Source organism: Sciurus carolinensis, chromosome 7, assembly GCF_902686445.1.
Source record: "Sciurus carolinensis chromosome 7, mSciCar1.2, whole genome shotgun sequence".
Classification (NCBI taxonomy): Eukaryota; Metazoa; Chordata; class Mammalia; order Rodentia; family Sciuridae; genus Sciurus; species Sciurus carolinensis.
This window is the reverse complement of record NC_062219.1, coordinates 148,176,749-148,204,708: the sequence shown is the minus strand read 5'-3', so window position 1 is coordinate 148,204,708 and position 27,960 is coordinate 148,176,749. Positions and strand designations below refer to the sequence as shown.

The 27,960-nt window shown below is 42.7% G+C and overlaps 2 protein-coding genes across 5 annotated transcripts; both read left to right on the top strand.

Moving 5' to 3' along the window:
- Window positions 1-7: 7 nt before the first annotated feature.
- Tpmt (thiopurine S-methyltransferase) lies at window positions 8-19,284 on the top strand. Of its 4 annotated transcripts, none has more exons than XM_047558561.1 (9): window positions 8-117; window positions 2,664-2,846; window positions 3,940-4,032; window positions 7,556-7,688; window positions 11,595-11,647; window positions 12,291-12,365; window positions 16,300-16,385; window positions 17,737-17,781; window positions 18,995-19,284. In XM_047558561.1, exons 2-9 carry the CDS (start codon window positions 2,707-2,709, stop codon window positions 19,105-19,107), a joined length of 738 nt encoding a protein of 245 aa, XP_047414517.1. In that variant the 5' UTR covers window positions 8-117; window positions 2,664-2,706; the 3' UTR covers window positions 19,108-19,284. The 4 variants fall into 4 exon arrangements, with proteins under 4 accessions (XP_047414517.1, XP_047414516.1, XP_047414518.1 ...); XM_047558560.1 differs by lacking the exon at window positions 8-117 and adding an exon at window positions 135-272; XM_047558562.1 differs by lacking the exon at window positions 8-117 and adding an exon at window positions 183-322.
- A 6,331-nt stretch (window positions 19,285-25,615) lies between these two features.
- Window positions 25,616-27,055, top strand: Nhlrc1 (NHL repeat containing E3 ubiquitin protein ligase 1). The gene has a single exon (XM_047558559.1). It carries the CDS (start codon window positions 25,626-25,628, stop codon window positions 26,808-26,810), a length of 1,185 nt encoding a protein of 394 aa, XP_047414515.1. The 5' UTR covers window positions 25,616-25,625; the 3' UTR covers window positions 26,811-27,055.
- The last annotated feature ends 905 nt before the right edge of the window (window positions 27,056-27,960 follow it).

Sequence of the window (27,960 nt, the reverse complement as noted above, 5' to 3'; positions counted from 1 at the left end):
GGGCGGAGTAAGGGCGCTCCGTGCGGGCGGAGCCGCGGCGGAGGAGGGGGGCCCCGGCGGGGAGCGCGGCGCGGGAGAAGGGGAGGGGAAGGAGCCTGGCTGCCGGTGACCCGAGAGGTGAGTCCTGGGGCTCTCAGAGCAAGCCGAGAGGAGTGAGCTGCTGGGAGCGTTCCCGGGACCCGCGAACCCGGAGCGCGGATGCTATCCGCGCCCTGAAATGGGGTCAGGGAACGGAAACGAGAAGTGGTACTAACGAGGTCAGGTAGTGCAAGGTATTTGAGTCCATGATTTCAAGGGAACCCCCAAAGCATTGTTTGTCTTGGTGAGTGTTAAGCCAAGATAGTGACTGATGCTCTGGGGCACGGAACGCTGGGCATCGTAAATTAAGGCTTGCTCGGTGGTGTGTTACCCAAGGGTATGCATAAAAACTTTCACTGATCCCTTAACTCAGAATTTGTGTATCTTAGGGAAGTTACCTAATCCAACGAAATGTTAAAATTAAACTAAAGCGGAAATGGGTGTTTTTGGCTTTTTTTTTTAAAGGTGCAGGAGGAGGACCTGGGTGGCCCTTGAGCACATTTGAAATTAACTTTTATGACAAGGAATCATTATGAAATTTGCTTTTTCTGATTCTGTACTTTGTATTTATATCGTGTTGAGAGACAGTATTTCTTAAGAAATGACCTAGACAAGTGGAGTACACCTTAAGAAACTGTTAGAACTAAGAATTGATGATATTTATGATATAGTTCAAATCTGTGTTAAAGGAATAGAGTTAATGTAATTCAAGATTGCTCTAGTGGATGATAAAGATTGTGCTTCCCTTTTAGTTTTAGTACAGGACTTCTGTAGGAAGGATCAACTTTGGGTTCCAGCTTTGGGGTTCTAAAGTTCCTGCCTGAAAATAGAAATGACAAAGTGCAACTCTTTGGGTATTTCTGTACCCAAAATAATCGAATACTTCCTAGGGTTTGTCAGAAAACTGACACTTTTCTGATATCTTCAAGGCCTTGTAAAAGCCATTTGTTAACTAATATTTGTTGAAAAGTGAATCCTAGAAGATGCCTTTTTCTTAAATCCTAAGCACACTGAAGCCAAATTGTCCAACAAAAGAGGAGCTTTTTCCTGAAATCTTGATTTTATGCACGTTTCCTATCTCATGAATAAATCATTGTTTGAGTTGCCAATAACAGCATGCTAGTTTAATCCAAACCAAATTAGTTTCGCTATTGATTTTTAAAATTTTTTTTAGTTGTGGATGGCCATAATACCTTTATTTTATTTATTCATTTTTATGTGGTGTTGAGGATCTAACCCAGTGCCTCACACATGCCACGCAAGCGCTCTACCACTGAGCCACAACCCAGGCCCAGTTTCACTAATGATTTAAAGGGAGTTTTGGAACTGTGTTTGGCCTTAATATTGCAAAATTGACATTGAAAGGACAGGCATCTTCCTTATATATTCTGATAGATCTGCAGTTATGTTTACATGTTCTTTTTCTCAGTTCCCTTTGTTTGCATTTTCCCATGCAAAAAAGAAGCTATAAGAGGGACTGGGATTGTGGCTCAATGGTAGAGCACTTTCCTAGCATGTGTTAGGCACTGGGTTCAATTCTCAGCACTGCATACAAACAAATAGATAAATGTTCATCAACAACTAATAAAAAAATTTTTTAAAAGAAGCTATGAGAAAATTATTTAAAAATACAGACTTATGATGTACAAATGAGATACTGAACCCATGCATGTATTTTTGCTGCTTCCTGAAACCCCACCAATGACAGAATTTTTAAAGGCATAAACCATCCTCATATTGATGGTTGAAGAACTGAGAGTATATTGATGAGAAACCAGGACCATTGGCAGAGTTTGGAGTTGAATTAGTAAGTACATGGAAATTTTAAAAATGAGAAACCAACTACAGAATCAAAAGTTGTGTAGAAAAGGACAAGCACTCATAGAATACTATATGGTTTAACTGTGACTCTACCTGGTTATAATGTACACACCAAATACTTCATCAAAAATATGCTATGAGTATATGTGAAAGATAGGAAAGAGGAGAGGATGGGGTGTGTGTGTGTGTCTATGTGTTGGGAACTCGGAAGAGAGGTAAATGCTCATCTTCTCTAGATGCTACTAGAAATGAACAAATTAAGAAGATACAAAATAAGCATGCTAATTTAAGATAGCATGATCCAGGTAAAAGAGTTAAAGATGGTTGCCTCTTATGTGGAAAGAGGACTGCTTATTTCATAGCAAATCTATTAAACTCCTCAAATGTGTATACTATAACATTGATTAAAACAGACATAAATATGAAAATTTTAAAAAGTCAGATGCTAGAAAAAATTTTAAGTTTATGAATGTTACCAACTGTGTGATGTCTAATTTTTTGTCCTTCCTTTTTTAAGCTTAAATCCAGCTCTCTTACTGTAGTGTTAAGGTATAATTCAATTTATTTAAATATCTTTCCTAATGTGTAACATGAGTTATACCTCCACCATCAGATTCACTGCAAAGTAATTTTTTTGCATAACTTTCTATTGAATTGTGAAATATTTTTTAAAAGCCATACTCCCAAGGATACTAGGTTTTCGTTGAGTTTAGCAGAATTATAGTGCCCTTAAATAACAACATTGCACATATTATTCTATTTAGGCATTGGAGATACCTGCCTGTGAGACAAAGGTTTCTATAAACTATGAGTGATACAAGACCTTCACTTGATATTAAAGAGTACCCCGATTGGGAGGTACAGAAAAACCGAATACTAACCCTGGAAGAATGGCAAGACAAGTGGGTGACCCGCAAAATTGGATTTCATCAAGAACAAGGAAATCAGTAAGACATGTTTGTTCTGTGAAAGAGAATTTCTGTATCAAAAACTGACTTTGAAATAGAAATAATAATGTCAGTTCTTAGACTGATTTTAAGATGCACATTTTTAGTTTGTCATTATGTATCAATTCTGAAATCAGAATGCATCTGTGGCATGTCATAATTTCACTGGCAATGTGTTTTCTTCCATAGAGTACAAATAATGATGTGACTTACAACTGATGGCATCTTAGATTTATGATATGTCTTCATAAAATTGCTGGGGTTATGCAGGTTTATACCAAGCAGATGCTGTAGTACCATCTCTTTATACTCCAAAGTGGTGGTGTTTTGACTGATTTACCAGTTACATGTATTCTGTCATTCTTCTATATGGTGAAGAAGAGAAATAAAGAGAAAATAAATGAGCTAGGATGTCAAGCAACGTAGTAGCAGTATTTGTCTTGTAGCAGCAATGATAAATTATGAAGCCCATTTGAGTTAAATCGTCATTATAGATGATCCTTGTCCTAGGCCAACACCCCACTTCCCAGAAGATGTTGTCTTCATTAGCATTTTATTATTACTTTTGCACACCAGATGGAAGTCTAGGCATCACCCCAGAATATTTTTATAGATCACCTCTGCCTTGGGGGTGGCCTTAGAAGAGCCACATCTGTACAGAGGAAATTAAACTATGAGAGTTAAACTTACTTAGAGAAATTTCCATATAACAGATGTTGAAAAATTCACAGGTTCAGAGGCTCCCTCTCCACAACACTTTTCTTTAAAAGTATACATGTGGAGATTAATACAGAATTTTCAAAACATGTCGACCAAAGGAAAAAAAATCTTTTTAAATTTTAATTACTAATTAGGAAAACCCAGAGTGTAAGTCATTTATTACTAGAAGGATGACTAAACAAGTTATTTAACTGCTCTGTTTCTTTATATGTAAAATGAATATAAAAACATTATCAATTCAGTAAGGTTTCAAAGAATATTAAGTGAGACAGTGCATGAAAAGTAGTTCATTGATACAACCACATTGCTTTCTTCTGTGCTCTGGGCTAATTCAAACAAGTTCTTTTTTTTTTTTTTCTCTCTCTCTCTGCAGGCTATTGAAGAAATATTTGGATACTTTTCTTAAAGGCGAGAGTGGACTAAGGATATTTTTCCCTCTTTGTGGAAAAGCTGTTGAAATGAAATGGTAGGAGGAGATTCCATCAACACACTGCTCTTTCATGATAATGCAAGTGAATATTTAATAGGATATAGGTTAAAAAGTGGCACATGCCTGTATTCCCTGCTACTTGGGAGACTGAGGCAGGAGGATTGTCAAGGCCAGCCTGGGCAATTTAGCGAGCCCTGTCTCAAAATAAAAAAAGAACTGGGGATGTAGTTCATTGGTAGAGCACCCATGGGTTCAATCCTTAGTACTGGAAAAAAAAATCCATTCTCAGGAAATGCAGAGGAATTCCTTATTTTTAGTAGACTCTTAGTGGTAGTTATATAATTAGAGACAATATTTTCAAACAGTAAGAAAGGGAACAGGTGTGACCTTGGCTTTTTGTATTGCATTTCAAAGGAAAATAATTAGTTTGGAACCAGCAGGGGTGAAAACCCAGCCTTCCGCTTACATCTCCTGGATCTTTGTGCATGGTTTAGTTATTGTAGGTGATTTAGGAATTAAGCTAAATTACCTTTAGCTACTTGAAATAGAAGTAAACAGAAACATTCAAAATGTCTTATAATTATTTGGCAGGACAGTGTTTATGGTCCACTGTGCAGCTCAGCTCACCCCTATCCCTATGAGCAAATAAAAGTTTTTATAACAGCCAGGTGTGGTGGCACACACCTGCAATCCCAGCTGCCTGGGAGGGTGAGGCAGGAAGATTGAAAGTTCAAGGCCAGCGTGGGTACTACTTAGTGAGACCCTGTCTCAAAGGAATGAAAAAAAGGAGAGGGGCTGGTCCTCATCCCAGGGTCTCCAGAGACTGAGGCAGAGGCCAGCCTCAGCAATTTAGGAAGGCCCTAGCCCTTGGGTCCAATCCCTGGTACCAAAAAAAAAAAAAAAAAAAAAAAAAAAAAAAGGAGCAGCCTCTGGGATGTAGCTCAAGGGTATAGCACTTGCCTAGCCATGTGTGAGACCTGGGTCCAATCCTTGCACAGTAAAAAAAAAAAAAAAATTTTTTTTTGTTATCATGAGTCATTGTTATAAAACCAGTGATGAAGAAATTCCTTGTGAGTAATTCCTACAAAGAGAATTCATATTAATTAATAAGTTACTGTGGGTTACCATAAAGTCAGGAACCTGGAAATTGTTTTCTATACAGAATTCTGTTTTAAAATATGCACACACACAAACTCACCTGCCAAGATGTCTTCATTTCTAAGCTTAAATGTTGAGAACTTGGATTGTTAAGCAGGAAAGAAAAAAGGATGTATGTAAAAGGTTACTAAATGCAAAATATAGTAAAATATAATAAATGCAAAACAGAGTAAAAATGCTCTGTTCCCCGTATCATCAGTGACTATCCACAAAGGTGCATTTGTAATTGGTTTTTCAATAAAGGTGGCAGAATTTTGACAGCACTCTTTCAACTTGTAGATAAAGAGTGTATGTTAAATGGCTGCTGTGGCTTAAGATGCAGTGTGACCATGAACTTAAGAACATTTCACTCTATTAATAGACCTAGGTATTAACCAACTCACTGAACCAGAAGAGAGAGTAACTTTGGAAACTGCTTGCAAGAAAAATGTGAACTCTATAAACAGATCATCTCATTGATGTTGTTATAAATGATACAGTGTAGCTCCAGCAGAGATTTTAGGCAATATTAGGAAAACAATATGAGGAATAAACCAGTTAGGTGTGGTTGTTAAATATTTTTTAGTCTAAAGCCATTTGTAATAAAAATACCAAGGAACTGGGACTGTAGCTCAGTGGTAGAGCGCTTGCTACCATGCACAAAGCCCTGGGTTCAAGCCCCAGCACTGCAAAATATGATAATAATGAAATATCAGAACTGATCTGCTGTGATGGCATCCAAGTTATTGTATTAGAGAAATTTTCATTTTCTTAACTAGTCTGTGTGTTAAATCTATATAGACATCAGATATGAATAGATAAACAGACCATAAGCTAAGCCAAAAAGCATCAAAATGAAATGTTTAAGATATTTGGCTTCTGGTTTTGTTTTGTTTTGTTTTAATCCCACTCTACTGTAGGACATGCTTCATTTTTCCACCTGTTGAGTGAGGGGAAAAAAAAGTAGCCAAATTGGATACTTTGTTTACATTTTATAACTTCAAAAAGTATATGGAAAATGAAAAAATATTCCCTGTATATTAGCTCAGCAATTTCCTAGGAAATAAGCAAGACAAGCAGTCAGTATGTTTCATTTTGGAACTGCAAACAGTCCGTGTTCTGCCCACATTGAAAGGGTGTGCTCTTGTGTAGATAACAAGTAACAGTCTGTCTCGTTCTTGTTTTGAACATGTGAATTTTGTTCAGTTGATATATTGGGGAACAATTTGAGCATTCTGTGATTTTCCCATTTGCTTTCTGGTGGTTTCATCTGCAAGAAAAATTAGGCAAAATCAAAAGACTGTACCAAGGTGTGCTAAGCCACGTAGATGTAGGCACCATGTGCCTGTGCACACCCGGCCCCACCCTGCCACCTCAGTTTATCAGGCACTGTGAGCCTGTCTCATCCTCACCAGATACTGCAACTTTCCGTCTGATTTCCGGTGACACTCTTCCAACACTTCACCATAATTCACAAATTGCAGCCCTTCCGGTACCCACCTCTACAAGGACACTTGGTCTTTTTCGAGGTGCCATGTTGCAGTATTTATCTATTCTTAACCATTTCACACGTGTGATCCCATTATTATTAGGTTCTTGTCTTTTTTCTGTTTCGTGTGGCACTGCATCGTTTTCAAATGTTGTTCCCTAACCCCCACTTTTCCATCAGCCATGTGATTTCTTTGCAGTTTTGCATACCATGGTGATTTTTAGGAAAGTATGTGTCACACTGTAGCAGATCTGACTTTTTTTAATGTAGTTGGACCTAAACTCATTGGTGTGCCAAGGTATTCTTGCTGTTGATAGTGTTTTCTCTAGCATTCAACATCCCAAAACGGTGACTTCTATAGTTAGCTTGCCAGGAAAATGTTAGTTAGTTGCATATGATAATTAAAAATTTAGGATATTTGTTGTAAATAAATGGAAATGAGATAATTATAGAAATGGATGCTAATGTTCTAGAGCTGTGTGCGCCAATATAGTAGCTGCTTGCCACATGTGGCTATATATTTTTAAACCAAATAAAATTTAAAATTCACTTCCTCTGTCAGAATGCTGCTCAGCAGCCAACATATTAATGGCCACTGCGCTGAGCAGCATAGATACAGACATCTCCACACAGCGTTTCAGTGGAAACTGATTTAGGGACACTGAAAGCATTTCTCACGGTCAGATACATATGTTTACATCAACTTTAGCATTCCAAATTATAATTTTTTCCTAAAGTCATATAAATCCGTTTTGCAGAATTCAACACAAGGTTTGAGAATACATGGACCCACTATCTTTCATAGCCTGTGAAACCTCATGAACCTAAATTCCTATGAATCCCTTAAAATTAAAGAAAACATGTTTATTAAGGCATATACCTTTATTTAGTATTGTATTTGAACTGTATGTATAAATGTATTGTTTTATTCAGGTTTGCTGACCGGGGACACAGTGTAGTTGGTGTGGAAATCAGCGAACTTGGAATACGGGAATTTTTTATGGAGCAAAATCTCTCTTATTCCGAAGAACCAATTGCTGAAATTCCTGGCACCAAAGTATTTAAGGTTTGTTTTGATTTTGATAGTAATGACCTACTGTAAGGAACTGGGGCTTCAAAAGATAGATGATGGCTAGCAAAATGGATAGATATGGACATAGAGAAATACAAGAACCCAGGTGGAAGTCTCTCCAAATTCCAGTTTTTAGATTCGGTGAGTCTGTGTGCGTGTGCATGGTGCTGGACAGGAACACAGGGCCTCACGCGTGCTAGGCAAACGCTCTACCACTGAACTCTATACCCCTAGCCTTTTTTTCTATTTCTGTTTCTCCTCCTCCTCCTCCTTCTTTTTTAATTAATAGTACTTCTCTGAGATTTTTTAGGTGACAAACCCTGTATCAGATATTAAAGAAATAAAAGATAATTTGTCCCTGTCCTAAAGAATCCCTTACCTGAGGAGAAGAGAGAAACAGGAATGAAACTATGCTGAGTGGAACAAAACCGAAAGACCTAAGGGATTAAGGGAATGACAGGGAGTGACCCAGCCCAGTGTGGGGTGCCTCCTGACTCAGGGTGACAGACAAGCCTGGGAACAGGCTTGGCCATAGGCAGGGCTTGAGTCCCTGGTCCCAGAGGCCCCAGGAGTTAGTACTGCATTCTGCACAGCAGGGTTTAAGTAGGATCAGGACAGGGCCAGATTTCCATTTGAGGTAAATCTCCTTTATGCCTTCCTGGGAAGTTACTTGAAGGGAGGTAGCCTCCTAGGGAGAGACCAGGTAGGAGGGTGTGGTGGTGGCCCAGGAAGGAGATCACAAAGGCCTGAAGGCATGCGGAGCATGTAGGATGGGTTAAAGTAGCATTTGCTATGTCACTGACAGGGCTCAGAGACTGGGTGGGGGAATAGGGGGCAATGGGTTCCATTGCTAGCTCAGGTCACTAACTAGTCAGGTGGTAGAGAATAAAGAAGCAAGTTGAAGGGCAGAGAAAATGAGTTCTGTTCTGGGGATGATGGTTCTAAGGACCTGTGGATGGGAAAGAGGTGGTATTAGGGCTGGAGAGAGTGACTTTGGGAGTTGCCATCCTCCTGACCCAGTGAAACTGTCCCACTAGCTCGTGGTGATAATGCAGAAATAAACAAACCCACCCAGATGGCAGCAGAGACCGGTTTTAAGAGGGAGGCAACCACTTGTGTTTGGCAGACTCAAAGACAGCGTGAGAGTGGGAAAGGGCAGTTTCCAGTGTGCACTGAGTAGGCTGTTGGCCTGCAGCTGCGGGAGGTGGGCATCTAGGTGACCATCGAATGTGGCTGGTGTGGAAAGTGTATTTGACTTTCTGTGGTCAGTCTGAGTTGGAAGGGGGTTGGTGGTAGGCATCAGGGAAATTGGCAGTCACTGCCCAGGTAGACCCAGAGGCTATGGTTCAGCTTCCAGGCTGGCTGCTACAGAGGCTGTGGTCCAGAGTCCTGTTGTCACAAATGGTCTGGCCATTGTCCATTTGTACATTCAATCTCTCACAAATACTCTTCTAAATATTGAACCTATTGCCCAGGTCAGTAGGAGACTTGATAGTACTTTGCTTTATAGCTTCCCCGCTACCCTGTGCTCAAATCATATAGGAATTCTAGGAGTTTGCTTAGTCCAAAGGAGCTTGACCAGACCCCCTGTTAGGGCAGTGGTTTCCAGCCCTGGATGCACCTTTAAAATCATCCATGGGTCTTTTAAGAATTCCCAAGCCTCACCCAAGTCAATTAAATTGGAATCTGCCAGACCTGGAGGCACGTTAATACTGCTTAAAGATGCCCAGGAATTCCACTCTGCATCCAGAGTTGAGATCTACTGGATGTTCTTCGAGCCTCCAGGGTCCCCCAGAGGGACTGACCCCCACAGAGCTTCCGAAGTGGTGTTCAAAGACCTTCTCTCCTCTGTTTGGAAACCGGTACTGGTGCCTTGGTTTAGAATCGACTCCGGCACATCCTGATGCACCCCTTCTACACTGCCCTTCCACCCGCTCCCAGCTCCCAGACTCCTCAGTTCTGCACATGTTACTCTCCCTGGGGTGCACCCCAGCCCCCCGCTTTGATGTCAGCAGATACATCAAGATGCCCTGTCCGAGGCTGCCTCCTGTTCGGTCTACCCCTAGGCCCCCAGGCAGCCCCTGGCTCATCTTCTCTGTTCACATGGTCCTCGGGCACATAACCATAACCATACTGGCCATTGTGTGTCGTCCTATTTCTCTGCAGTCAGAGACTGAGTCAAACTAACGTGCATTTTCTAGAATCTTGGATAAGTGTCCTGTCCCCTAAGTGCTCATCAAGTGCTTATAGTGGAATGATCGAGAGATGTCGGGGGAGGCAGTGCAACCACACTTTTCCTGAATAACAGGAATGGAGTCATCAAGTACACACAACAATAAATGCACTGCTACACTGTTGGTGGGACTGTAAATTAGCACAAGCACTGTGGAGTTCAAAAGGCTAGGCATGGAACCACCATATGACCCAGCTGTCCCACTCCTAGGTGTTTATCCTAAAGAATCAAAATCATCATACTGTAGTGGCACATGCATACCCAGGTTTACAGCAGCACAATTCACAATAGCCAAACTATGGAACCAGCCAGGATGTCTGTCAATGGGTGAATGGATAAAGAAAATGTGGTGTATAAACACAATGGAATTGTATTCAGCCATAAGAAAAATGAGAGTATGTCATTGGCAGGAAAATGGATGGAACTAGAGACCATTATGTTAAGCAATATCAGCCAAACCCAGAAGGTCAAGGGTTGTATGTTTTCTCTCATATGTGGAAGCTAGAGAGGAAAAAGGGAAAGAATGGTATTGGGGGGGTGGATCTTATGAAAATCAGAGGAGAAGTAGCAGGGGGTGGGGGGGAGAAGGGAAGGGAGGGGGGACATGCTGGGGAGTGATATTGGCCACATTCTATTGTTATGTCGTGTGCAAGTACAAATATGTAACAACAAATCCCATATCGTGTGCAAGTACAAATATGTATACAACGGTAATCCACCAATTAAAAAAAATCTGTCTATATCAGCAGTCTGATGATTGACCTGCAGATTTATCTTTAGCAGGGTGAAAATATCAGGACCCTACTCAAGTAAGCATTGCTAGAATTTTAACCTCAAAACACACAACACCTCACTGATCTTTAGGGTTTACTCTTTGATTTTCCTCTTTGAGTTGATCCTAAAATTATCCCACTCCTCGTTTTATACCCAAAGGACTTAAAATTAGCATACTACAGTAACGCAGCCACATCAAGGTTTATAGCAGCTCAATTCACAATAGCTAGATTGTGGAACCAACCTAGATGCCCTTCAACAAATGAATGGTTAAAGAAACTGTGGTATATATATACACAATGAAATATTATTCAGCCACAGAGAAGAATAATATTATGGCATTTGCAGATAAATGGATGGAATTGGAAAATATCACACTATGTGAAATAAGCCAATCCCCAAAAATCAAAGGCCAAATGTTTTCCCTGAGAAGTGGATGATGATATATAATGGGGGAGGGGAGGTGGGGGGTGAGAGAAGAATGGAGGAACTTTAGATTACATAGAGGGAAATGAGAGGGGGGTATGAAAAATGGTGGAATGAGACAGACATCATTACCCTATGTACATGTATGATTACATGAATGGTGTGAATCTACATCATGCACAACCATAGAAACGAAAAGATGTACCCCATTTGTGTACAGTGAATCAAAATGCAACCTGTAAAAATAAAAAAATAAAAATAAAAAAAGAAGGCCTTAAAAAAAAATCCCATACAGGTGCTAAAAGAATAAACAAGGTTCTGTTAAACTACAGTGAAGTTGCAGTGATTACTATGCATATCACTCTCTCTGCCACCTCTGCCATTTTTGGGCCTTCTTTTTCTTCCTGGGTCATTCAAATGTACCTTAACTAAGTAGAAAAAAATTTTTTTTCATTGTTCCATTACAGAGTTCTTCTGGGAATATTTCATTGTACTGTTGCAGCATTTTTGATCTTCCCAGGTAAGACTGTACACTACACCTACATTTAAAATAGTGGGTGCCTGTTATGCTGTGCTAGGGTCGGGGTGGGGTGTCTTCTCATCACTTCTGCCTGTTGGTGTGATCTCCATGAGGCATTGATTTGAATCTCTGTTCTGCAGTTATGCTTATGACAGATTCCTTGTCTGTCCACTTGATATTTTTGTCCTTGGAGAGCTCCCAAACTATGAGACACAATTATGACTCAAGGCAAGCAGGAAAGGGTAGGGAGAGTGAGACAGTGTCTTTTACCCTGCACCTGGGCCCGCAACAGAAATGAATTGCAAGGTGCACAGACAGACAAGATCGCGTTTGAAATTTCTTATACCTGAGCCAGGGGCTGGGAGCAGCGGCAATAGACATTGTCCTTCGTTTCTCCTCATGTACCTGAGTCAAAACAGAATGGGGAAACTGCTGCCACAGACTCTTAAACTATTAGGAGATGGACAGCTTCCCACCCAGATCAACATAACCCTGGACTCTGCGAAGAAAAGCAGACATGAGATCTCAATTCCTTGATGATGGGTGAAGCACCAGCATGTGCCCCGGGGACACTGTGGTACATCTTGTTCAGGATTTGATTTTTCACACATAAAATGTTGTGATTTCTCCTTCTTTCTGGTAGAGCAAATATTGGCAAATTTGACAGGATTTGGGATAGAGGAGCATTAGTTGCCATTAATCCAGGTGATCGCAAATGGTAAGTAATTCGAATTTTGTGTTTATTTTTGTTTTCGTCTTGACCTGAGTTTCAGGAAAGTATAGGATTTCACTGTAGGGACCTAGGTATAAGGCTTGTGGGTCTGTCACTTCCAAGCTGTGTTGTCTTGGTCAAAGTACTCAACTTCTCTTGGCCTCTGTTTACTCCCCTGCAAAACTGCAATATTTCTATACACCATCATCAACACCTCACTAATCATACCCAGCAACACCTCTTGGACACTTGCCCTCTGTCAGGCATTGTTGAAATATTTAATGTAGGTCAACACATTTAATCCACTTGTATTAGACAGTTTTATTTCACTGTGACAAAATACCTGACATAAATCCATTTAAAGGAGGAGGATTTATTTCGTCTCAGAAAGGTTTGAGTTTATGGTCACTTGACCAGATGGCCTGAAGGCTTGTGGTGAGGCACAGCATTATGGCAAAGCATGTGGCAGAGGAAAACTGCTCACCTCATGGTGGCCAGGAAGCAGAGAGGACAGAGAAGGGGCTGAGGAGAGCTCAAGGGCACATCCACAATGACCTGCTTCCTCCACGTAGGCCCAGCTTCCTGAAGTTCCCACCGCCTGCATTAGGCCATTGAGCTCTGAATCCGTAAATGTTTGACCCAGTGAGGTCAAAGCCCTCACGATCCAGTCACCTCCCACAGGCCCATCTCTAGTCACCGCCACATTCGAGACCCAGCCTTCAACATGTGAGCTTCTGGAGGACTTCCAGATGCAAACCGTAAATCCACCCACAGGCCTGGGAGGGATACACAATCTTTATTCCGTTATACTGAAGAGGAGGCTAAACTCAAAGAGATCAAATTACTTGTCCTAAATTAGGCAGTGATTACATGACGGAGCTGAGATCTAACTCAGTGTCCTGGCTTCACCATCTACACTCCGATATCCGAATACTTTCAAGCCTGGGTGCTAAAGGAAATGAGTAGGTGGAAAGTGCCTTGTTACCTCTGCAAAGAATATCAAATATGAGCTGATGTTATTACCAGAGCATTTGTTATTGAGGTTTTGTTTCTTATTACTATTGTTTTGTTTCTTATATTACTAGAAAATAAAATTTGAGAAAGCCTATGAGGAAAATGTGATCACAACTCTATACTTTCCAACGCAAATAATACCGCTTACTACTTGGATATAGTACGCAAATACTGTACAGAGGCAGACTCTTAACACATATCCAAAAAGTTCAGGCTCCATGTCAGGAAAATAAAAATTTTATTTTGAAAACCTGACCTCGTGAGTAGACTTATGGCCAAACCTGACGATTTTAAATTGGAACGCAAGGTATCAGAAGTAGGCAATTTTCCTTCATTTTCTGCTTTTTCCTTCTCCGACATCACTCATGTCTTTCTTGGAATCCTTGTCTTCCTCACATGGCTAATGTCAGCATTTCCTAAGGAGCAAACCAGCCTCAGCCTGTACCACCTACCCCCCACCTTCCTGGGATGGCACCCAGGGCCTTGTGCCCGCTAGACAGGCACTCTACCACTGGGCCACCCCCACCCTACTTCTCCCTCTTAGGCTTGCTCCTTGTTGATCACTTCACTTCTGTTACTTTCAGTCACATGTTCAAGACATATTTAAGTTCCTACATGCATACTATGTCCAGTGGCGGGGGAAATAACTGAATAAATTGTACCTGGTCTTTGCCCTTAGGATTTTTATATTTCCAGCCCTGTTCTTTCACCCAAATATCCACACCACATTCTCAGTATCTGCCTTTCACATGTGACTCAGCGTCCTTTATCAACTCAGAGCGTCACCTGGGACGTTTTCATCTCCGTAAGACACCACTTTCACATACGAAACTCAACTCTGATAAATGCCTAAATTCCCCACTCTGCGATGATGTTCCTCCTCTTCTTTGAGGCATTGGTTTGCCTGGCAAAACCCACAAGGCAGTGCAGAGCCAACTGGGTGTCAAGGACAGGCCAAAGGCAGACCAGGTACAGCACAATCTACTCTTTCCCCAGTGCTTGGCCTGGTACGATTCTTACCGTTAGTAAGATTTTGTAATAAAGAAGCAAACTGTACACAGCAAGACAAATACACTTTTTCTTGCCAAGTAACACCACCTTATCTTTCCTTAGATATAAAGTCCAGCGCAATAGACTGTGAGCTCTTTAACTCACGGTTAACGAGGCAGGGGTCGGGAGGTAATGAGGGCTTATCTAGAACTCTAGCTTGGCAGTAGAGTCCATGTCCTCCCGAGTTCCCCCCACTCTTCCTCTTCCCTGCCTCCCAGGTGTGTGTGTTCTGTGTTGTGTGTGGTCACAGCCCCAAGCACAGCTGAGAACATGATGTCCTTTGTGATCGGAGTAACTACTTAGTTTGTACCAACAGAGGGATAGATCATTTTATCTTTGGACTGGTACTTGGTACTTTTTCTCAGCCCTACCATTAGTACTCAGCATCTTCTGCTTAAGTTGCACAATGTCAAGTACTCATGTGTTTATTCTCTGCTGTGAGTCTCTTGCCTGACAAATCAGTGGCACGCACCTTTCTCATTTTTCTGAATTTTTTGAAACTGAAAGCCCACACTCCAAGGGGAAGGAAGTTCGTCAGTCCTAGGAAAAGTTGCCAAGCCAGTTCCACTGACCACCTTCACAGAGACGCAAGCATCTTTCCTCTTCTTAAGAACAAGAATCAGAAAGTTAAAAACACTCCAGTGTTTTCTTTGGTCTGGCTTTTTGACTTGCAAGGAAGGGTATTCCATTCAAGGTCACTGAGTTAGGGGAATTTATGTTCAAGATCAAAAGCGGGTAACGACAGCCAACCTTGAGCCCTGTCCGTGTGGCAGGTAATGTTCAAAGCACTGAACTCTTACCCCTCGTGAGCTGGTGATTGTAGTTCAGAAAATTGAGGCATAAAGGGGCCAAGAATTTGTAAGCTGGGACACATTGTAAGTGGAGAAGCAGGGGTTTGAACTTGGACATCCAGCTCTCCTGTCTGTCAGTCACGGCTCTCTGCCGCCCTGCCTGTGCCTCCTCTGCCCCCGGCCCTCACCTCCAGCTTCCTCCGTTCCTGTTCCCACACACCTGCCTGGCTGCCCGCCCTCCACCTCCTCCAGCTCTGAGTGCAGTAGCCACAGCTAACCAGCATTTCATCTTTTGTCTCCTAATTCAGTTCCCAAGTGGAGCCAATGGTTGCTCCCCAACCATCCTGCCCCAGGCCCAGCCCTGGCTCCCGGTTCATCTGCTGATGGGCCTCTTAGGGGTCACGTCCCACCCAGACATAGCTGGGAAGGGGTGCCCCCTGCTCCCCAAGGCACCACTGCAAGGATGATTCCAGAAGCACGCGTGGCTTAGGCCACCCTTGCGGAAGTATGATCTCATACCACCTTGATAGTTTTTTCTTTTTCTTTTTTTTGGCAGTGCTAGGGAATCGAACCAGGGCCTCACGCATGTGCTCCACCCCGGCTGCACCTAGCGTTTTTACCTGCATGGTGGTCTCCTCTCTCCCTGCTGACTAGAGGAGAAGGACTGAGTTTTGCATCTCCTTTACATGCCCCTGGAAGAGGTGCCAGGTACCCAGGACACTTGTTGAACTGCAGCATCCCTGGCCGCAGCAGACCTGCTGAGTCAACCTGTGGGCAGAGAGCTCAGCCTCTTTCCTTTCAGGGGTGCCTCGGTGACTCTTAACCCCCCAGCATGGTCTGGGACCCACCGCCTGGGGCACACTGGGGCCAGGCAGTCCTTCAGAGCAGCCTGCAAGCTGGCCCCCTTTTCCTCTCCCACTTAAGGAAGGGACATAGTTTGTTGGACCCATTTCCTGCGCTTCGAATGAGAACCCACTCGTGTAGTGTTGATGAGAATGAATGCTGACTTCCTGCCCCGCCTCGGGTCCCCTCCAGTCTCTGCCATGCTGAGGAATGCATCCTAAACTTTTCTGTGTTCTTTTTAGCTATACGGATGTCATGTTGTCCCTACTAAGAAAAGGGTTTCAGTACCTCCTGGCTGTTCTTTCTTATGATCCAACCAAACATGCAGGTAAAGCTGGTATGATTCTTTTCCCCTAGTTTTATGATTTAATTCTCTGACCTAGATAAGAATTTATCGGTCTCATTTATTTCATGGGAAGCATATTACTTGTATGCATGAAGATAATTCTATTTTGAGCTAAGGGGAATAATAAATATTTTTTTATTCCCACACCGTACCTGATTTCCTTATATTCCTTTCACATTTTGTTTACCATTCCTACTCAAACTATAGTTGAAAAGGAAAATGGACGATCCTAATATAACAGAGAAATCCCATAAGCACTAGATTGGAAGGAAGGGGAAATTTGGTCACTCCAGCATGGATACTGCCTAGTCAGACCATGGTGTGTGGCAGCGTGCTGGGCGGATGCTTACACACAGAGGTGCCCCCTCACAGGACTGGCTGGGGGTGGGGGAGGAGGATCTCTAAACCCCAAAGTTTACATTTATCTTTTGCATCCTATAATGATACCTTTGTTTTGAATCTATAAACGGGATGTTTTCCTCTGGACCCATTTCATTTGGACACTGAAACTTAACATTCGTCACATCTGGACTTTTATTTTCAGGGAGAAGTGAAAACCAAATATGTAGACTTTTAATTTGTAAGAATCCGCTTTTGGATTTTTAGTTGAGCTTTTAAAAAAGTGCCTTGTTTTATAAATATTTGCATATGTTAGTCTTTTTTTTTCCTGTTTGAATAAATTAGGTCTAAAAAAACTCATTAAGAGATGAGATCCAGTGCCCCTAATTAAGTCTGAGGCAGTTGGCTGGAAATAGAAGCTACTGGAGGCAGAAGTTAACTCTGCTAATCTGATCTGAATTCCATTCATGAACAGAGGCCCAGGAAAACCCGTGGGAAGAGACACAGCGGGCTCTGGGGGTGGAGTCTCAGAATACTGCTGTCAATAGGCAAAGGGAAGGTTCCTAATAATCCCTGTGTCCCACGAAGAGTAGGAGGAGCATATAGGAATGAGTGGGTGCAGGAGGTAGAAAATCAGTGCCCAGAAGACAAGATACCCCACAGGAATTTACCAATGGACTCCACCCTGATTTCCATGTTCCCAAGACCCATGGCTGGCTCAGCCTCTATTTCATCAACACTCAGATGGATATGTAACAAGGCCATTCCCTCAATAAGCAGGTTCTCTTCTTTGTATGAGATATGCAAAACAAAAACAAAAACAAAGCACAAAAAACAGAAGACCATGCCACACCCTCCCCCATTTGGATGACTAAGCTGTGTATAGAATGGGTCAGCCGGGCCATGGGAAGCAGCTGGGGTAGGCCCTGGACGCTCCTGGCTCTTCAGAGTTAAAGTTGTAGGAATCACTCCTCACTGTTTCTCTCATTCCTAGGACCACCATTTTATGTTCCAGATGCTGAAATTCAAAGGTTGTTTGGTAAGTTGGGCTCTAACTTCTTCTTTTTTTTTTTTTTTTTTTTGTAGATGTTGCTAGACCTTTATTTTATTCATTTATTTATATGTGGTGCTGAGAATCGAACCCAGTGCCTCACACATGCTAGGCGGGTGCTCTTATCACTGAGCCACAACCCCAGTCCCAGTCTAACTTTTTAAATGAAGTTAGCAGGTAGCTGTGTTGAGCTGTTAGTAAACTTATCAGTATGTGATTAAAGCCTCTGAAATTTAAAGGGGGAGACCATTTTATTGAAAACTGTTTTATCCTAGAAAAGGAACCAATCTCTATAATGTGACTTTTTGGCTGCATGGCTCTGTGTTAAACGGTGAACTTTTCTACAGAGGCGGTACATTTACTCTTGCTCTTGGGATAATAACAATTCCAGAGTCCAGAAGTTTGCCCTTAGCATTTCACATTTTGCATTAAATAGAAGAGAAAGAGCCTCAGTACACAGTCCCTTTAAAATCATGGGAAGTGTTTCTAGAATCACCCCCATGATGGTCTCCAGGGTTTGTTTGTTTTCCACATTTTTTATTGGTGCATTATAGTTGTACATAGTGGTGGGATCTGTTCTACATATTCATACATGCACACAGGAGAACAATATAATTTGGCCAGTATCACTCCCAAGCACTGACCCCCTTTCTCCCCTCTTCCGTCCCCCTAGTCCCTTTCCTCTACTGATCTCCTTTTGAATATTTTTGTTTTTTTGTTTTGGTGGTACTGGGGATTGAATCCAGGGGCACTTAACCACTGGGACATAGCTCCAGCCTTTTTTAAAATTTATATATATATGCATATATGTATATGTGTGTATATACACATATATATATATAATTTATCTAGAGACGGGGTCTCACTGAGTTGCTTGGGACCTCACTAAGTCCCTTTGATTTTCATGAGCTCTCCCCACCCCTTTTCTTTTCCTTTTTCCTCTCCAGCTTCCACACATGAGAGAAAACATGCGACCCTTGACCTTCTGAATTTGGCTTATTTCACTTAATATAATGTTCTCAAGTTCTAGCCATTTTCCTGCAAATGACATAATTTCTTTTTTCTCTGTGACTGGATAAACTCCATTGTGTATATATACCACATTTTGTTTATCCATCCATCCATTGACGGGCACCTCGGCTGGTTCTACAGTTTGACTGTTTACAGAATTTTGACATGTTACCCTTTGTTCTTGTTTTAGGTACAAAATGCAATATTCTCTGCCTTGAGAAGGTTGACGCTTTTGAAGAACGACATAAAACTTGGGGAATTGACTACATTTTTGAAAAATTGTATCTACTTACAGAAAAGTAGATGAAATGTAACTAAAATCAAGTAACATGAATATGTTTTTGAGCAATTGAAAATTATGCCATGGGGCTGGGGATATAGCTCAGTTGGTAGAGTGCTTTTCTTGCAAGCACAAGGCCCTGGGTTCAATCCCCAGCACCAAAGAAAAAAAAAAAGAAAGAAAAAAGAAAATTATGCTAAGACTTGAAAATATAATGGGTGTTTTTTAAATTGTAAATTTTTTAAATTTCTCATTAAATCATATCATAGATCAGTGCTCAAAAAATGCATATAAAATTTTAGAGGAAAACTCAAATGTTAAAGTAGCTCTTTTACAGAGGTGTCTATAACTGGGGACAAAATATTAACCTGTGTCTTAAAAATTGCATGTATTTCTTGTATAATGAAAAATAAAAGAAAAACAATGCATATACCCACAGACATAGAAAAACTGGCATTCTTACGAAATTTAGAACCGTGGAAGAAATGTAACAATTTAATAGGGTTCAAAGTAGTCTAAAAATTATGTAAAAGATGAGCTTTTACTATAAGCTCCCATCTCATCCTCAAATCCTAGAACCTGCTTTCATATTTTCTCCATATGTAACTTTATATGTAACAAAATCAAGAAACAGACTTTTAAAAACTTAATTAAACCAACACATATGGAACAAATGTTTTCTTTCCCCAAACTGTAAGAATAACCAGCACAGTGACACATCTCTAATCCCAACAGTGTGGGAGGCTGAGGCAGGAGGATGGAGAATTCAAAGCCAGCCTCAGCAACTTAGCGAGGCCATAAGCAACTCAGTGAGACCCTGTCTCTAAATAAAATACAAAAATGGCTGGGGATGTGGCTCAGTGGTTAAGAGCCCCTGGATTCAATCCCCAGTACCAAAAAAAGGCTCTCATTTCTCCAAGGCCTGCCCCCAGACCACAGCATGGGCTCAGGAGCCACACGTAGCCAACTCCAATTCCAGGCGAATGAAACAAGAATGACTGCAGACCCAAACTGGGCCAATCTGGTTCTCCTTTGAGATTTTTGAACTTGGGGCTGGAACAACAAGCTGACTGCAGAGAGGGTGAAACTGTAACGTGTGAACCCGGAGCTGTGCTGCAGCCACGTCCCACCTAGAGATCTGAGAAACGGGATATTTTCATCTTTCCAGAGGCCCAGCCACTAGGCTGGGGAAGAGTGCCGTATCCACGTGATAATGTCTGCTTCTCTTTGCGGTGCTGGGGATTGAACCCAGGGCCTTGTGCTTGCGAGGCAGGCATTCTACCAACTGAGCCATATCCCCAGCCCATGTCCGCTTCTCTTGGCATGAGCTGGAGTTCGTTTCTATAACTGGCACCCAGAGAATCTTAAGTGATACAAATGAGATGACCTTATATTGTCAGTCTTTCACGTTAACGTGTCCTCATTGGGGAAGTGACCTTTTTAAAAGTCTCAAGATAGAAGATATACTGCATATACATTATTTTACAGCAGTTGAATTATTCTCAGGATTCTGTAAAAATGCCTTTTATTTCATTTAGTCCTTTAAATAACAGAACCTGAGCCTTCTGCCCTGCACACGGTGATTCACTAAGTGCCTTGTCGTCGCCTACACAGGGATGTGATGTTCAACATAGATATTCAGAGTTGTCATTAGCAGTCTGGAGGAAACGAGGAAGGGATATAATAGTCAGTGTGGGTGAATGGGAAAGTAAAAACAGAGATAAAACCAACGCTTCCACGCTGACCTCGGTCAAGCCTGAGATTCGGCTTCATGCAGGGTTAATGGTCAAGGGACCACAGAAGGTGGCCTGAAAGATATACCTATGAGAGAATTCCCAAATGAAAAGGAATTCCTGTGCAAACAGAAGCCTAACCTCAGAGATGTCCCAGTAATGTACCTGTTCACAACTGTAGCATATGCCTATTTTATTCTCGTAAGGAACAATCTAGATGTATGTTCATTCATACATGTGTATAAGTATATGGCACGCACTCAAAGATCTTTCAAAGAAAGATTTCTACTAAATGCTTTTTAAAGCTCCAAATTGTCTTACTGAACATGGTAGCACATGCTTATAATCCCAGCTGTTTAGGAGGCTGAGGCAGGAGGATCACAAGTTAGAGGCAGCCTTGGCAATTTAGAGAGACCCTGTCTCAAAATAAACTAAAAAAGATTGCAAAGTCGCTTAGTAGTAGAGTACTTGCCTAGCCTGTGTTGGGCCCTGGGTTTGAGCCTCCAAATGCTGGAAAACAACAATAAAAACAATAATAATAATAGTCTTTAATTGTTATAGCTCTGACTTTTCATCACTTCTTATATAATGTGCTTTATTCTTTGCCAAACATATTACAAATTCTCCAGAGTGGCAGAGTTACTGGCGATAAGATAGGATTACTTAAAGGTACCTTAGGCACAGTCACTCTGCTGGGTGTGACCAATAATCACGTCCCAGATTTCTTTTTTTCCCAGTTGCAATCAACCTTTATTTTATTTGTTTATATGCGGTGCTGAGAATTGAACCCAGTGCCTCCCACATGCTAGGCAAGTGCTCCACCACTGAGCCACAATCCCAGGCCCCTAGGTTCTTAATTACATGTAACTTTAATGTGTAAATTGAAAAAATGCCTGAAAATCTATGAGCTCTAACCAGTGGATATTGATAGAAGTGTGTTTCACTACTGGTGTGAACTCTCCACAGCAGGTGGAGGAGAATGGTCATGGGAAGCAGTATTTAGAAATCAGATATTAGCAATGATTTATACTTAAATAGTTAAAATAATACTCTGGAAATTTGGAAGGTATAAGAAAGTCTAAGAAGAAAAACAAAAACAACCAAATCATATTGCTTGAGATAATACTGAAAACATGGAGATGTGTTTTCTTTCTTTTTTGTCTATTACATACGTGTATTTTGACAAAGTTTCAATCATATTTTAGATACAGATGTTTTGTTTTGTTTTGGGGGTACTGGGACTTGAACCCAGGGACATTTAACTATACCCCCAGCCTCTTTTATTTTGAGACATGGTCTCACTAAGTTGCCCAGGCTAGACTCCAACTTACAATTCTCCTGCCTCAACCTCCTGAATAGCCCAATTACTAAATATTTACCAAAAAGAACATTTTTTTTTCTTGGTGGTGCTGGGGATTGAATCCAGGGGCCTCACACACACTAAGCATGTATTCCACCGCTAAGCCCCAGCCCAAGATTTTTTGACAGCTGTATTTCCCCATCATTGCAGTCAGCATTCATTCAGCAAATTTAAGTGCAGTCCTCTCAGGCCTGCCCCAGGCACCAGGATACAGTGTGGAGCAAAACCAGGTGTGGAACTTCCTTATCTCTTCAGAGACAGACATGAAAGAAAGAAGGAATGAGGAGAAGGTTTGGTTTTAAGAATGAATTAAAAAAAAAAAAAAAAAAAAAAAAAAAAAAAGGCTGGGGAGATAGCTCAGTTGGTCGAGTGCTTGCCTTGCATGCACAAGGCCCTGGGTTCAATCCCCAGCACCGCAAAAAAAAAAAAAAAAAAAAAAAGAGTTCACTAAACTCCATGTCTTCTGTTAAGTAGAAAAAGGACCAGGCAAAGAAGGGAACGCTGGCTTCTGCTGAGGGGAACGCCAGACTAGAAACCGAGGCTACTCCATGGGGTGGCAGCAAATGACAAAGATAACAAGAGTGCCCCACCAAGATATGGTGCTGCTAAATTGCACAAGGACTCAAACCTAAATGCTTGCATAACTGACAAAACCTTAATCTCCAATCAAATGCCACAAGTTATACTTCCATATGTCAAATTTACCACTGGATCCTTGACAGTAAATTATTAGGGCAAATGGGTCACAAAGTCTTCCAGCACCACTGTGTTCTCCCAACTACTATAGTAGAGCGATTACTAAGGACATTTTTTTTTTTTGGTATCAGATTGAACCCAGGGGCGCTTAACCAGAGGCACATCCCAGGCCTTTTTTTTTTTTGAAACAGGGTCTTGCAAAGTTGTTTAGGGCCTTGTTAAGCTGCTGAGGCTGATTTTGACAACCGTATTTTCCCATCCTGTCTCAGCCTCCTGAGTTGCTGGGATTACAGGCCTATGCCCCCATGCCCTGCTCTATGGACATTCTTTGTTGCCGCTTTTTCTGATTTCTCTGGCTGAACACCTGCCTCTTTGTATTCCTGAGGCCTTGATTGGGTTACAGCCCCAGGGCTAACAAAGCTGACGGTGCAGTACTAGTAGTTGCCTCACGGGAGCAGCAAAGGATCAAGAAGGCGGTAGGATTAGCAGGGTGTGTGCAGGGGAGTTGATCCCTCCAGCTCCTCCCTCCTGGAAGTCTGGCAGCACAAGACCGAAGGGTCAAAGTTCAGCTATGGTCAGCAATGAATTGAGATCTTCAAATATTTTTTAAACAACGTTGGAGCAGAGACAAGTTAGAGCAAGTCAGGGATCCACAAAGTCAGTCTGGCAAAGCGTCTTGAGAAGGTAACATCTCAGCACAGATCTGGCCTACATTTGTCCGGCTTCCTGTGACAGCAGCCAGCCTCCTGTGACTGTCACCGGCCACGTGTGACTACTGAGCACTTGAAAGGGAGGTAATATGAACTGGAATGTGCTGTGAGTGAACAATCCATGTTGGATTTTACTACACAAGAGTATAGCATCTCATTGATATTTTTATAGTGATTAAAAAGTCAAAGTGACAATATTTGGATATTTTGGGTTAAATAAAATATACACTTTATTCATGTCACTAGTTTCTTATTACTTTTTAATGTGTGGCTACAATAAAATTTGGTATGATGTAATGTGGCTCTTATATTTGTATTAGGCAATGCTGGTTCTAAAAGTATTCTTTTTTTTTTTTTTTTTTTTTTTGAGGTTCTGAATGTATTTCTTGACTGAGAAATAACTTCTGGAAGACATTTCTGTTGGATGTGGTTTTAGTTGGTTATTTAGTTGGAATGGAAATGTATTCTGAAATACAGTATTGAGTTGGTTGTGGTGTTCTAATATACAATCTTTGAATCATGTAACATTTTATAAGAAAATATTCTTTCTTATCTTCCATTAAGGTTCTCTCCTGGGGTTTTAACAGGTGATGGAATCATGTGTTCTCAGAAGTCTAGGAAATAAAAGGGTCACTGGTTATGACCGTGGTCTCTAAATGAACAGAAATGACCTAATATGTGGTTTTTGTCATGTAAGACATTTGGGTGGGAACATCTGGCAAACGGAAGACTGTAATAACACAGTGGATTCCTGAGCTGGATCATGCTAACTCCTGGTTGAATATTTTCCAATAGATGATAGAACCTCTTTGCTTTCAGTCTTAACTGAGATTAGAACACTTGAAGCTGTTGGTGTTTGAAGGACCCACCACAGCGCATTGGTTCTCAGACTCGGTTATAATCAGCTGGGGGACTTTTACAAATCCCAGCAGCCCAGACCACACCCCAGAGCAATCAAATCTCTGGGGATGAGTCCCTGTGCTTACCATATGCAACCAAGTTTGAAAACCACTGGACTAGTTAAGCGTGTGGGCTCCTCAGTGAAACTGCCTGGCTTTCAGTGGAAGCCCAGCCACTTGCTAGCCATGTGACCCTAGCCATGATATTTAACCTCTATGAACTCTATTGTAGAAAAGGGGTGATGAAAACAATATACCATATAGGATCGTCATGAGGTTTAAATGAGATAATCTACATAAACCCTTTTTTTAAAAAAGGCAGGCATGGAGCAAATTCTATAGTAATTGTTAATAGCTTTTAAAAAATATTTTTAGTTGTAGATGGACATAATACCTTTATTTTATTTATGTGGTGCTGAGAATTGAACCCAGTGCCTCACACGTGCTAGGCCAGTGCTCCACCACTGAGCCACAAGCCCAGCCCGACAGCTTTCTTAATTCGTGTTTATTCCTGTCGAAGGCATTCTCAGCCATGGCTCCCCATATGAAAGTCACAAGTCTAGTAAGTTTTAGTATTGGCCTATAACCTTCCTTCTTCCACAGCCAAATTCACTTTATAAGTATTCAGTAAGCTTCTCCTTTGCTACAAATGTGATAAAACACACCAAAGGGTGCACCCCAGCCTCGCCTTCCTGGAGTTTTAACTTTGGTGTGTCTGTGTTTTCCCGTCGGATCATAGCTAACATGAAGTAAGGGACCGTGTGACTCCAGCTCTGGTCCCCAGCGCCCAACGCTGCGGATGGGAGACACTGCTGGACACCAGCGCTGGAACTCTGGATTCTACTTCTTGCTTTGTCACTTATGGGCTGAAGAACAGGGACAAGCCACCGGTCCTCCGCGGGTGGGCCTCCTTGCCTGTCAAATGCAGATGATCCACCCAAACCGAAGATGACCGGTCTGCACAAAACTCGCGCAGGTGGATTCGTCCTGGACCCGTCCACTCAGGCAGGAGTGCCGCGTGCCCACCAGGGGGCGGCAGGCCGCGGCCAGCGGCCCGCCGCGCTCGACGTCAGGGCGGACGCCCCGCCCCGTGACCGTGGCCGCGGGCTGCGCGGGGGCAGCGTCCAGCGGGGACGGCGCGCCATGGGGGAGGAGGCCCGGGGCGGCTCGGGGACGCCGCCGGAGCTGGTGCGCGAGGCCGAGGTCAGCCTGCTCGAATGCAAGGTGTGCTTTGAGAGGTTCGGCCACCGCCAGCAGCGGCGCCCGCGCAACCTGTCCTGCGGCCACGTGGTCTGCCTGGCCTGCGTGGCCGCCCTGGCACACCCGCGGACCCTGGCCCTCGAGTGCCCCTTCTGCCGGCGGGCCTGCCGCGCCTGCGACACCAGCGACTGCCTGCCGGTGCTGCACCTGCTGGAGCTCCTGGGCTCCACCCTTCACCGGTCTCCAGCCGCCCCCTCCGCCCCCTGCACCCCCGGGGTCCTCACCTGCCACCACGCCTTTGGCGGGTGGGGGACCCTGATCAACCCCACGGGTCTGGCACTATGTCCCAAGACAGGACGGGTCGTGGTGGTGCACGACGGCAAGAGGCGGGTCAAGGTCTTTGACTCCGGGGGAGGATGTGTGCATCAGTTTGGAGAGAAAGGTGACACCGCCCAAGACATTAGGTACCCACTGGACGTCACTGTCACCAATGACTGCCACGTGGTTGTCACCGACGCCGGCGACCGCTCCATCAAAGTGTTTGATTTTTTTGGCCAGATCAAGCTCGTCATTGGAGGCCAGTTCTCCTTACCTTGGGGTGTGGAGACCACCCCTCAGAATGGGGTTCTGGTAACCGATGCGGAGGCAGGGTCTCTGCACCTCCTGGAAGTCGACTTCACAGAAGGGGCCCTTCGGAGAACAGAAGGATTGCAAGCTCATCTGTGCAGTCCCCGCGGGGTGGCTGTGTCTTGGCTCACTGGGGCCATCGCGGTCCTAGAGCATGCCTCGACCTTGGGCCCCGGGACCAGCAGCACCAGGGTGAAGGTGTTTAGCTCAAGTATGCAACTGATCGGCCAGGTGGACACGTTTGGGCTGAGCCTCTTCTTTCCCTCCAGAGTAACTGCTTCAGCTGTGACCTTTGATCACCAGGGGAATGTGATTGTTGCAGATACCTCTGGCCCAGCTATCCTGTGCTTAGGAAAACCCGAGGAGTTTCCGGAATTGAAACCCATGGTTACTCATGGTCTTTCCCATCCTGTGGCTCTGACCTTTACCAAGGAGAAATCTCTTCTTGTGCTGGATACTGCATCGCATTCTGTAAAAGTCTATAAAGTTGACTGGGTGTGATGGGGTGAGGTGCAGACCTGGGGCCCGGAGTCAGAAGTCCTGGTGCTGTCACTAGCAAATTGTTTAACCCTGGACAAGTCACTTGACTCATCCATCCAGGGAGAGACAGTGATAACTGCCTGTCAGAATTATAAAAGCTGGGCCAGTTATTAAAGAATGAAAATTAAATCTAGCCTTTATTGAATGTATATGCCCAGTCCTAAGAAATTTGCAAATATTATTTCATTTAATTCTAAATACCCAAAGAGGTCATTTCTACTTTTTTTTTTTTTTTTTTTTTTTGGTGCTGGGGATCAAACCCAGGGCTCATGCTTACAAGGCAAGCACTCTACCAACTGAGCTATCTCCCCAGCCCCAGGTCATTTCTATTATTAGTCCTAATTTAGAGATGAGAAAACTGAGACCCAGAAAGCTTAAATGGTTTCCCCAACATCACATTTACTTACTGTGACAGTCACGATTTCAACTCAGTTCTAACTGACTCCAAACCCCTTGCCTTTACATAAGATAGCAAATGTGGAAAAAATATATGAATGTACATTGTTGCTATGGCACTCTCTTTACAAGTAACTAATTATTTTAGATGCACAAAGAAAGAAAAAAAGATTTTATAGAGAGTTCAGGAGAAAAAGGATCTTGTAGTGGGTGCCAGATTCCACTCCTCAAATGGTACATTAGGTGAAGTTACTGTTGCTCTTGAGTTACCTAAATAAGAAAAGCGATTGAAGTGGTAGGAAAGGTAGACTTGACTTTGAGTAGCAGTGACTCCTCATCTGTAGGCACTCGGGTCATGCCACTTGGTGGGTTGACAGAGGCCTGCAGAACACTACATACTAGTACAGACAGAATGTTACTTCTGTTTCCTGTTTATGTTAGTAAGGAGACGAGTCACCATAATAGGTTCATGGCAGACATGACTTTGCCAGCCGCTTTAAAATGGGTGGTACCTGAAGGGCTTTGTAATGGGGTTTTCTGGGTGCAACTTAAATTGACTCCATGTGTTATAAACACTGTGTGATCAATAAACAATTCCCTTGATTCTTATAGACTACTGGTACATACTTACTTGTTGAATTGAAATACAGCTCCTGCCAGGGTAATGCCTTACTGTTGCAATTGAGTAAATGAATGGGTGAAGTAGCCAGTTCTT

Bases quoted from the DNA above. Each gene is read 5' to 3' on its own strand.
- Nhlrc1 (XM_047558559.1), top strand. From the start codon at position 25,626: ATGGGGGAGGAGGCCCGGGGCGGCTCGGGGACGCCGCCGGAGCTGGTG.
- Tpmt (XM_047558561.1), top strand. From the start codon at position 2,707: ATGAGTGATACAAGACCTTCACTTGATATTAAAGAGTACCCCGATTGG. The intron at 2,847-3,939 runs GTAAGACATGTT...CTCTCTCTGCAG, and splicing joins CATCAAGAACAAGGAAATCA to GCTATTGAAGAAATATTTGG. The intron at 11,648-12,290 runs GTAAGACTGTAC...TCTTTCTGGTAG, and splicing joins AGCATTTTTGATCTTCCCAG to AGCAAATATTGGCAAATTTG.